This window comes from Hibiscus syriacus, unplaced genomic scaffold, assembly GCF_006381635.1.
Source record: "Hibiscus syriacus cultivar Baekdansim isolate YM2019G1 unplaced genomic scaffold, ASM638163v2 tig00110557_pilon, whole genome shotgun sequence".
Classification (NCBI taxonomy): domain Eukaryota; kingdom Viridiplantae; phylum Streptophyta; class Magnoliopsida; order Malvales; family Malvaceae; genus Hibiscus; species Hibiscus syriacus.
Genome location: NW_024062780.1, coordinates 670,974 through 683,807, shown reverse-complemented (window position 1 = coordinate 683,807; position 12,834 = coordinate 670,974). Strand labels below are relative to the sequence as shown.

Sequence of the window (12,834 nt, the reverse complement as noted above, 5' to 3'; positions counted from 1 at the left end):
AAAAAATTTAGTTTTTGTTTTATTTTAGCATCACATTCAAAATTTAACGTTAAATTTTGGGTGGGAAATGAAAGTTTAAGTGCTAAAATGAATTAAAACTGATAGTTTAAGTACTAAACTCGTTAATTTTTTAACAGCAAAGTACTAAAATGAAATGAAAACTAAACGTTAAGCATGATTTTAAAAAATATTAAAAATTTAAGTACTAAAACATATCAAAATTAATTATCTATGTACTAAATACATAATTTATCCTTGTTTTAATAATGTACTTTAGTACTGGAAATTTAATAATTTAAGAAGAAAAAAATTGTTTGGGCATAATGAAAATTGATACTCCAATATGGATACAGGAAGTGTCTCGAAAGATTCAGAAAACCAGGGTGTGTGTTTAGGCCGAAGGGTCCCACATGGATCTGAATATACATGCAAATGGTTTGGTGTGGGAGCCGCAAGCCACTAATAAGTAATACCCAAACAAGCTCTGATCATGTTTTCGGATTTTCTAAGTGAACATCATCATGACCATTGCAAAAGCACTGAATGTTAACATCTCCATGGGTAATAACCAGAAAAAGAAACGAAAACGCGCTGAGAAAAAGGAACTCACTGAGGAGTAGTTGTAAAGGGTATTGAATAGTTGTAGTCCTGTGTTTTCAAGCTGTGGAATATTCTTGCTGAAGGTTGTTAGGGGCTGATAGACAAAATAAGCAAGTATAAAGCTTTGTTCGTTTTTGAGCTGGTGGGTGCTTGTTTTGGGAGGCTAAGAAGAGGAGTTCACCTCAAATTGGTCTCTTATTAGGAGATTTATCTGGTTGCTTTTCAAGGTTCGATTTTTGCAGCAATTTAGGCTGGTCGGTTGTTAAAGCAGAACTGGGTGGAGTTTCAGTTTTGGTAAAAGGGTTTAAGGCATTTGTGCTCGGAGTTCTGCTGCTGGTTTTTGTTTATAGTGAGGAAATGGCTAGCATGAAAATTGGATCCAAAACTGATGCATTTAAAAGGCAAGGGCAGGCTTGGTATGTGCCTGATCTCTGCAATTCAACTACATCTCCATCTCTCTCTGTCTGCATATCTTCTGTCATTCACTGTTGTAAGATTTTTTTTTAAAGAAAACATTTTCTTCTTTTGCTTCACTGGGTTTTAATCTTCACATTGATTTGTCAAATGTGCTCTTTTTCTTTTTCAAGTTAAATTTGTTAGAGATACATTTGTGTTTGAATTTGCATCATGCATTTGGATCGAGAGAAACACTCATACGTGCATGTTTCGGGATCGAACTCAAGATTTTATATAAAGGAAATATCTAAATTATACAATAGTTCGAAATTTTCAAGAGGAGGATCGCTTGGCCAACCCCTCGGTCTATCCCTGTATGTTTTGGTTGTTGATTTGACTGACCAAGTTAGTTTTTCTTGTTAGAGACACATTAACCTCTATATTTTTAGGTTCTGCACAACTGAACTTCCTAGTGATATTGTTGTTGAAGTTGGCGAAATGTACTTTCATCTTCACAAGGTAATTTTCCCTAATCAAATCATATATATACTTGTAATAAACTGTTGATGGTTTATGTTCTTATTTCTTGAAACATTCATTTGGTGCAGTTCCCTTTACTCTCTAGAAGTGGTGTTATGGAAAGATTAATTGCAGAAGCATCTGAAGAAGGTGAACAAAAGTGTTCCATTTGCCTTCCCGACATTCCTGGAGGGGTCAAAACTTTTGAACTTGTGGTCAAGTTCTGCTATGGTGTGAAACTTGAGCTCACATCCTCGAATGTCGTCTACCTCCGATGTGCTGCCGAGCGTTTGGAAATGACCGAGGAATACGGGTAAGGCAATCTTTTTTCCAAGACTGAAACCTTTCTTAATCAAGTAGTCCTCCGAAATTGGAAAGACGCTTTGAGAGCCCTTCAAACTTGTCATGATATCATCGATTATGCCGACGAACTGAACATTACGAAAAGGTGTATTGAATCATTGACCATGAAGGTAACTACTGACCCCAACCTTTTTGGGTGGCCTATAATGGAACATGATGGTCCTATGCAGAGTCCTGGTGGAAGTGCGCTGTGGAATGGGATTAGTACAGGGGCTAGACAGAAAAATTTGAGTTCAGATTGGTGGTATGAGGATGCATCAACTTTAAGTTTTCCTCTCTATAAGAGATTGATTGCTGCCCTGGAGTCTCGTGGTATCGGACGGGAAGTAATTGCCGGGTACCTTGCTTTTTATGCAAAAAAGTATCTACCTGGTTTGAACAAGCGCCAGGGCAACTGGAGTGCTCGTCTCACACCTGTGGCTTTAAAGGCTCATCCATCCGAAGAAGATCAGAGGCTTTTGCTGGAGGAGATTGATAGGTTGCTTCCTGTAATCACCATTTTTACCTCCTCATTCCAGTAGCTCCATGTTTCAGCTTCAATAGCTGCCAACAGCTCCAACAACGACAACCGTCCAGCCGTTCCTTTACTCCAACTGCTCCGTCGCCTCTACTCCAAATGCTCCGTCGTTATGTTCCTCAATTAGCTGCTACTAAGTCACCACAGCCGCAATGAAGATTCCAGAAGAGATGAGGACGACCGCACACTTCATTGAAGCTAAGGTGAATCACCATCGTAGATCCAGTGACTCATCGAACAAACAGTAATTTGAAGGCCTATAAAAGGTCATTTAACCTGCAAATAAAAAAAAGTAAGCAAGAGAACCAATCTACCACCAGCAGTAAAAAACCGAAAGGAAAAAGAAGGAGAGAGCTTATCATGGTCATCGAAAAACCAAAATATCGAAGGTATAATTTTATATCTAGAAAATTCTAGGAGTTTTTAGGAAAAACGGAGGCCGGATTCGACTTTAGGGTGTTCCGATCTAAAATTTGGGGGTATTTTCATATTTTTCGGCCACTATGAATAGTGACTGACGGTCGGAATAGTGACCAGTGGTGGTCGAAATAGTAACCGGCGATAACTGACCGGTGACCGACCGGTGGCTAAGTTTAGAGAGAAGTGAGAACTTCTCTCTTTAGAGAGAGAAGCAAAATGAAGAAATGAGAAATTTTGGTAATTTTATGTTATTTAAGGTCTATTTATACCCTCCTCAAAACTACGTCGTTTTGGGGAGGGACTACTGTGTAATTTCCATCTAGGAAGAATCACGCGTGTAGTCATCCTAGTTATGTAACTTTCTATTTCAATCACTAAAATCAACTTCTAATTATTTCAATTCGACTTTATAGTTTTATTTAATTTATAATTTAGTCACTATTATTATACTTACATATTTATGATAAATACTTTATTTAGTTTCTGGTAATTTTATAAAATTTATTTTAACCCGGATAATTAATATAGAGGCTAAATTACACTGTTAGTACATATCTTTTTTAATAATTCAAATTAGGATCTTTAGGTTTTATATTTTATATATTTGTCATTGTTTTTTTATATAATTTTCATTTTGTCTATTAATTTATATATCTTATATTTTAATCCTATAATTTTAGTTTTCTTTATTTTGTCATTGTTTTATTTATTTATATATTTAATTGTAATTTAATTTTTATTATTATCATTTCAATTTCAATATGTTAAATTATTACTTTAATCATTACTGTTATTATTATTATTTAGTCATATTCATTTATTTATTTTATTTGTTTTTTTATTAAAATCCTATTTATAAATTTAATTTTATAATTTACTTTTAAAAAATAATATTTTAATATATATTTATTTTTCAATATTAAGAAATGACAGTCTTAAAGCAACTGGATGTCCATTATCTGGTATTTTTAAATAAATAAATATTTTACTTTTATAAATTATATATATTAATCTATTTTTTATTTTTAGATAAATATTTTATTAATATTTATTTATTTTTTAATACTAAGAAAATAGTTGCCTTAAAGCACCTAGAAGTCTTTTTCTGCTATTTCTAAATAAATAAATATCTTATTTATAAAAATAAAATTATTTTGAAATAACAGGATTATAAATTAAATACATCTTTGAATATTTAAATTTCTAATAATAAAGACAATTTATAATTAATAAGTACCAATTTTGGGCGTTGTGGGGGTACTAATCCTTCCCCAAACGTAATCGACCACGAATCCTTTTTTATTATTAAAAAGAACGAATTTTTGGTTAAAACGCAGACCAGTTTATCTTTTAACTGATGTTTTCTTAAAAATTCTTTTAAAAGATAATTTTTAGGTATTCGACCTACTTAATCCAAAAGGTCGATGGCGACTCTCAAAACATTTAAAAAAACCATTTATTCACACATCACTTTTCTCGCCAAGTAAAAATTTCGTGCCCGGGCGAAAACTGGTTACGACAGCTTTGCGACTCTGCTGGGGACCTGGTCAAGCTTTAAAATCAATTATAAATCGTCTCTATTAATTAGAAATTAAAAATTCATATATTTAATTTATAATTCTTTCTTTTCAAAATTTTTATATATACTTATTATTTTCATAATATTTATATGTATATTATTTTTTATTAATATTTTTATTTTATTTTATTTTATTTTCAAGTATTAAATTTCATTATTTATTTGTTTGTCAGAGGTTTGAATATTTCTCCTCACACATAACACTTTCATTGCATAACATAAGCTTTATAATCAAGCTTGTCCCTTTTAAGTGGGAGTGAAAGCGACGTCTTCGTGATAATTTATTCTTCGTGTCAGATCTAGCAAGTAGCTTTCGGGGTTTATATGCTCTATGTCTTCGTGAGAATTTATTCTCTGTGTCAGGCATAGAGAAATGTGCCCCATCGAATTGAACTCGATCCACTTTAGTCTGTGATGGACTAGGATTGAGGGTTTGGTAGCCTAAGGGACACCGACAAGGACAATTCGAGTACTCTTACTCTTAGAAATGAAAACCCTGTATATAATTAACCCTAGAAACTCTCCTGATCTGAAACCATACCGAAATTTTGTCCAAAATAGGTGTACACAAAGGAGAAATAAGCTCTAGCTTTTAATTTATTTGAATAAATGCATGCGAACAAGAAATCATGCAGTTAGGTTAACTTTTTCAAACAAAGCATGGAACTAGAAAGCATGAGGTTAGGATATATACCATGATAGATAGAATCTTTTCTTTTCATTAGTTGGTATTAATCATTTTATTTTATTTCTTACTTTTTCCCATGCATGTTATTTTTCTCTAACTTGTTTACATTGCATGATCATGGCATAACCAAAAGGTGTTAACTTGAAAGACTGTTCATCAAATTAGAAAGACTTCATAAATGGACAAAAAGTTTTATGATCGAACAAAATATGACGCAGCCAAGGAAAGACATCCTAATGAAACCCCGAGGATAGAAGCGAGCAATGCACACATAGATCCTGTTATATTAATACCAAAAGTACTCCACAAAGATCCTGCCAGATTGATACCAAAAGTAGTTTATGGTAAGAGCATCAGTCAGGACATTCAGAGTAGAGGAGGTTTTTATGAAGCTCAAGCATGTTATTTGAAGGATCAAAATAAGAAATTGAGCACGAAAATGGAAACAATGCATAAATATTTCCAAAAGATCAGTCAAGCCTTTCAAGATGCTGTCATAGGAAACACCCCAGAAGAGTGGATAACAGGGGTCACCAAATTGAAAAAGAACTACAACATATATGAAGATCTTATCCAAGAACTTCTTGGACACAAAGGTTTTCTTACAAGGGAAAATGAGCAACTCCGAGAATTGACACAGAAGATGAAGGAAAAAGAGAATGTCATGGAAGAAGCTGCAGTCCAGACAAGCAATATGGCCCCATAAGCTGATAGACCAAGCTGACTTTACAAGGAATTGAAGCAGACTGATAACTCAACTTTTGAGCATGAATGGAAATTATCTTAGTTTTAGAGAAGTTAAGAGGGAAAGTTATCCCCTATATGTAAAGTTTTGTTAAAGTTATGACTGAAAGCTGTCCCCTACATGTAAAAGTTTTGTTTGATGCACGGAAACTTTTGTGTTCAATGAAATCTGTTCTAAGATGATCACTCTTGAGTAACACCTTTTCATACATGCATTTGCATTTTGCATCTTTGCATTTTCATTTATACTTTTATGTTTTCTTTTGTATTGCACAATTTGCATTCTTATTGTTACATTCACATATTTACATTTGCATTTGCATTTTTTTCATTTTTATGTTTATATTTATATTTTCATTTTTGCATCTGCATATTTGCATAATTACATTTTATTTCAAACTATTTTACATGCATTTAATCATGACAACTGGAATAATTCATGGAGAATTCCATGACATAATTTTTGAAATCAAAATGGAGTTAACTTGGTCTTCCTAAAGAAGGATAATAGCCATGAATGAGATTTTAGAAAGGGTTGGTAGAATCGAGAAACTGTAAGAGCAATGGAAGATTCAAAAGAACAACTGACCAAATTGATGGACCTGGTGAATATTGTAATCCATGGAGAGAAACCCTTAGAGGATCCTGTTGTGAAAGATTTGAATGGGATTATGAATGATGTAGCTGATACAATAGAAACAAATGACCATAACTTTGTCAGGGAATGTGGAAATTCAATAAATCTCCAAAAATCGGGTATGACCCCAGAAATTGCGACAAAGATCAAGTTGAAGAGAAGAATGGAAGAAATTTTAGTGCCATTGAAGAAAGCTAAACAAAGCAAACATCTAGATCGTCAGTCAAAAAGTCTTCAAGAAAGCAAAGTAAACAATTGTAATGTAACAGTGATGTCAGGGGAAATTCTACCCAAGTTTCCTTCAGTTTCATGCAACAAGTTATATCCTGAGTTACTCAAAGCCCATCTTATTGGACCATGTCAGGCTAAGCCTTTGTTGCCTTCTTACCCGATATGGTATAATGAGAAAGTCTTTTGTGAATATCATGCTGGAATCCGAGGACACTCTATCGAGAATTGCGATAACTTCAAACGACAAGTTCAAGACCTTTTAGTTCATAAAATCATAAGAGTGGATGTTAACAGTCAGTCCATTTTGATCAAACAATTAGGATTCAAACCCCAAAATGAAGTTAACAAGGTCAAGTGAAGTATATGAAGTATATATGACAGATTCAACTCCTGATACTTCTCTGATGCTAAAAAATGAGAAAGAAATGAAAAGAGAGGTAATTCGAGACTGGCCCACAGGTTTAAGAATGAATAGGGAAAATGTAACTCTGAAAAAACTCCAAACATTTGTATCAGATTTTTTTAGGACAAGTGAAGCAGTGGGCAATATAAAGAGTCTGGTGAATACTACTCCAATCACAACTGCAATATGTATTCAGAATCAGAACAAAACTGTCATCACCAAATGAAGCTGTTCTGAATATAAAATTGAGCCCAATTTCCACTCAGGGAAGAAAAAGATGATGATAGAGACTGATCAGGAAGAAGCAAAGATTTGTGCATTTGAGGGTTTATCCAAAGAAGTTGACACAAAAGATGATCAAGAAATGGGGGACAAATGAGGACAAAAACCTTAGTCCTATTACACACCCAACATTATAATGAGGCATGATAAATAAACAAGTGGAAGTTGATATCTACCACTGTAGTACCTTTCATTTTCAGCATCTTGTTTGAACTTGGTTTTTGTTCCTTTTCTCCGCCTTTTGTACAATAAATAATTTTTTTGTTGCTTTTATGGTTATGAACAAGGAATTAAGTTTTAATCTTGAAATTCTTGAGTATCAAGTAGATTAAATATTCTTTTAATTTTTCAAGAATTATAGATCTTTGGCAAGTGGTAAAATTATATCTTCCATATCCCATCCAACGCCAATTACATAACCCTTACCAAAACCAAATCCTAACACTACAATTATCTGAGACTCTAAAGAAATGTCTCTACCTACTTTTGAGAGACCAACTCCAGATGTTTACTGGTTTATGATATTACTTTCCACCATATACATGACTTCATAAGTCACACTTTTGTCCTTCCAAATACAAAACCATCATAAACAAAAAAAAACTTCAAAAGAACCAAACTTTCAAATTATACGTGAATTTTCCTGCAAAAAGAGACGAGATGAGGCATCATGGATCAATTTATTGAAGATAATTTCGAGTTACTATGGCATACTCAAAGAAGAAAAAAGGGATTGATTTAAATAAATATATCATGCATTAATTACATTGTTTTCATGTAAATGAAAGTTAATCTTGAATATTCATCCCCCTGGAGGTACCTCTTTTTACAAAGATTTCTATGTATGAGATGACTGGACTTTGCGATCAAGCATACAAACTCAGTGACATATCGCTAAAAGATGAATGGGGCAGTTGAAGGATCAAATAAAAACATTAAGAGGATCATTACAAAGATCACTGAAACTTACAAGGATTGGCACGAGAAGCTACCTTTTGCCTTATATGCATATCGAAATACTGTTCGAACATCACTGGGACAACACCTTATTGTTCAGTCTTACCAATTTGAGATCCCATTACTTTGTATCTTGAAGGAGGTAAAATTGGAGGAGGCTGAAGGGATCCAAGCTCGATTTGATCAATTAAACCTTATTGATGAGAATAAATTGAAAGTTATTTGCTATGGGAAGATGTATCAGAAACGGATGATGAAAGAGCACAACAAGAAAGTACATCCGAGAAAGTTCCAAAAGGGTGATATATGGTTTAAAAAGATCTTGCCTATACATAAAGATTTCCGTGGGAAATGGATGCCTAATTAGGAAGGGTCATAAGTTGTAAAAAAGGGGCTTTTTCCGGAGGAACATTGATTTTGGCAGAAATGGATGGCAACGTTCTGAGAAACCAAATAAACTCAGATGCTTTCAAGAAATATTATACTTGAAGAGGAAAAAAAGGAAAAAAAAGAAAAAAAGAAAAAGGGAAAAAATGAATCAAAATGGGTGAATCATGGAGCCTCAAATTACAAGATTGATCAAGTACAATTAGTTCAAAGATTCATATTCAACAAGAAGCGCAATAAATACTAGAGATTGAAGGAAAAATCCCCAGCAAAGTAGATCCATGTCAAGCAAAGCAAGATTGAAGGCATCTAAAGAGAATATCTTCAGAATTCATTCCGCCTCTCAAGATTGATTTTTATTTGCAAAATTTGGTTTTTAAAATCTTTAATGCATGATATGAAAAATGATAAAAGGGGGTTCAAGATGTAAATTTTGAATAACATCTTAAAACCAAAGGAGGATTCGAGTTAAAAACCTGAAAAGGCGGCTCGAATATTAAATGGTGCAACAACGACATAAGAGATGATCTTAAGCTCTTAATGAAGCACCACACATACCAAAGATGTTCATGAGAGTCTATAAACAAGAAGTATCTCTACGAGATGAGCATAACAACAAGAAGTATCTCTACCAGATAAACATAACAACCATTTCTTCAAGTTAATGAAAGCCCAAAGAGACATATATGTTGTACTAACCTAAGAAACCCTACTTTACCATAATCAACCTGCACCTTAAATCAGTCAATAATTTTGACACTTGCCATAGGACTATGATTTTTGAATGATTTAAAAGAGTAGTTGATTTATTTGATATTCATTAATTTCATGTCTTATGATTTGATTATATTGTGAACATATAATAGGCAATATTTTACAAAATTCTTTCATTCTTCGATAAAGAAAGGGGAAAAACATTTTCAAATAGGACATTCTCAAATGAAGAAGGTCCTTGAAGCAAGTTGCTTGTTCTACCTTTATTGTAGAAAAAGAAAGTGATGCCAAAAAGATGAATCATTTCACATTCTTGAAAGAAAGTGGTCCAAAAAACCAAAAAGTCTGAAGAATTGAATTTGTTATGCCCTTTCTTGTTATGCCCATTTTAACTAAACCTTTCCATGGTTCGGGAAGGATGGGATATGGAGGTGTCTATCTTGAAGTAGAAGAAGTGTCAGTCACTGTAGCAGTCATTGCAAGAAAATGCACCAACAAAAATCTTCTAGTTCATCCCGATGATGTTTATTTCTTCCAGTAAGATTGTTACATTGGAGGCCACTGACAACAAATTTGAATCCGTCAAATCTATTCATTAATTGTTCCAACCGATAACCATTCAGTTCTTTCACATTTCAAGGATATGCCAGGATAGTAAAAGACAACCTCTGCATCACTGATTACAGAGAAAAGAGACAGAACATTGATACCACCGATGAACATGTCTCTAGCAGATCCTCTTCCTCGTGTATGGTTTTTAAGGGAAACCTAGAAGCATTTTCACCTCATCAGGTTTAAGTGGAACAACTTTATTCCTTCCAACCCATACTAGACTCCCTTTTCATCATTCATCAAGAACATACATCTGGACACTCGAAGGTGGCTCATCGCCATAAGCTTTAAAAGCCTTACAGATCGTTTCTGTCAATTTGTCACTTCCTGTACATATTTGTAAACAGTTCAACTTTGTTCTTGGATCCCAAGAAGGCCACCATTTGTTGTTGTCAATAGAAAATCATCATGTATGGTGCATGGAGGAAGCGAAATTAGAGGAAATATGTTCTCAATTGGCAGATTATGAATATAGCCCATTTTTCGTGCAGCAGTACAAAAATACTTCGAATCTACAAATTCTGGCTCTACATCGTATAAGAACCATGACATTTTGATCCAAACACCAACTGTAGCAAGTGCCACATTCTCGTAGTATGAATAAGGAGGCCTAATAATATCTTCTGGAAGTGTTCTTTGAGTTATCTGATCTGGTTCGGTAGAAACCCCAAAACCAATCATTGGATTTAAAAGATGAACTACATGATCGTCTTCATTAAAAGCTTCTTTTCAAGCTTCTTTTCAAGCTTCATATGCTCATTCCTTTTGCAAAAAAAAAAATCATTGCCCGAGTTTCGCCTTTTTCTGTAATTGGGGTCATTGCATAATGGCTTCCTATCTTCTACCGAAAGAAGTGCGTCAGCAGCCTTAGCCATTTGAGCAGCACATATAAAATCTGACAACTTTGCAATTGATGAATCCGGACAACATCTCTCCATGGCTATTGAAGCCTCAACCTCTGAGTATCCCATTTTCGTCAAGAATAACAGTTTATTCCCCTCATCAGAATCAGAATTCAGGATTTCCTCGGTATCAGAAGAACTATCAATATCTGTGAAATCATCCTGAAAGATCGCTTCATAATCAGAGAAAAGTATATTCTATATAAATAACATTCACTGAAAACAAGGTTCACTGTGTCAGCCTAGAATGAATTACCAAGTGATTTATACCACTCTGTCCGACTAGATCCCTCCATATCCAAAAAATGGGCACCTTATTCAGAAAAGATACAATTCAGACATTTCCGGCAAAATGATTGATTACTTCTTAAGTTTGTGACAACATGAAGAGAATTCCTCAAGTTACTTAACAACTGCTGTTTAGTAACATCAGAATGAGAGTATTCAAGATAAACAGATTTGAGGCACGATAAAGCCGCAAGTACCCACAACAATGCATTGTCAAAATTGGACCTCGTGGGGATCATGATATTCCAGTCAAATAGATATTGAGAGTGCATCAGAAACAAAATGTTGGGGCATCTCGAAAGCCCATTTCAGACAGAAATGATTCATGTTGGGCATTTTGAGGGCCCACGTCAGTATGAATATTTGGGCATTTTGAAAGCTCACATCAACAAGAAGCAAATGCTGGGGTATGCTGAAAGCCCATTTCAATCATAATCAGAAATATCGACGCGTTTTGAATGTTCACGTCAACAAATGCTGGGACATACTGAAAGCCCATTTCAATCAGAAATTGGAATATTGGCTCATTTTGAACGTTTGTATTAGCAAATGCTAGGGCATGCTGAAAGGCCATTTCAATCAGAAATTGGAATAACATTTTGAACGTTTGTATCAGCAAATACTGGGGCATGCTGAAGGCCCACATCATCATGTGTTAAAGATTATTAACTTGAGCAAACATTTCCAATGAGATTAAAAGGTATGAAGAATGAAAATGGAGAAGCAGTGGTAGTCGAGCTGACTATACATAATTGCTTTGTTCATCAAACTGTTGCATTAGGGTCCTGGTGTTGAATAAATATTTACTCAGCAAGAATGGTTTCAAATACCCAATCTTCTCAACCATGTGTCACATGACAACGTGTTCTTTGTTAAGCTACATCACAATTGCATGGATAAAGATGATCCCCAAGCAGACCATTAGATCCAGGATTCAGTTCCTCAAAATCTCGACTTTGAATTTTGTATTATGTGTGTCAGTGATGATTGAAAATATTTCTTTGAGATTCCTGGCAGTTAGTTTTAATAATACGATTGAGGTTACGAAGATGTTTTCACAACAGTTTTTGCTTACTTGATGACATTGAATAAAGAGGCTCAGCTTATGTATATTACCCTTATTCTCGTTGTTATTGGGGTTATCATTGCCAGACAGGATGAACTAAGTTTTCATCTATTTGGTTTATCATGTTCTTTCATCTTCAACAGTAAGAATTCCATGAACCTCCTTCTGTACATGGATCCTATAGCTGATGTGTTTCTACTTCTTACAACGCTCATTATGGAAGAAAACGTGATCGGTATCACACTTTGCCCTTGCCTAAGATGATATCAAGATCAACTGGTATCTCTTATTCAATTCAACATTAACATATTTTGTGAATTTGACCAACTTTTTGGGTCATGAAACATTCCAGCATCCCATTTGTATTTCCATTAAGTTTTGTTCTCAATTGGTCTGGTGACATCATACAAAAGCTTTGAACACTATGAAAGAGCTTCACTGATGAGAAATCTGTGCAGAAGCCACATGAGATGATGAATGTATTGTCAAATGTTATACTAGCATCTGAGCAGAAACCACATAAGATGAT

The 12,834-nt window shown here is 34.3% G+C and overlaps 1 protein-coding gene across 1 annotated transcript; it reads left to right on the top strand.

Annotated features, from left to right (window-relative positions):
- The first annotated feature begins 908 nt into the window (after positions 1–908).
- Positions 909–2,361, top strand: LOC120131973 (BTB/POZ domain-containing protein At1g30440-like). The gene is made up of 3 exons (XM_039148831.1): positions 909–1,016; positions 1,446–1,515; positions 1,605–2,361. Exons 1-3 carry the CDS (start codon positions 958–960, stop codon positions 1,830–1,832), a joined length of 357 nt encoding a protein of 118 aa, XP_039004762.1. The 5' UTR covers positions 909–957; the 3' UTR covers positions 1,833–2,361.
- Positions 2,362–12,834: the final 10,473 nt, after the last annotated feature.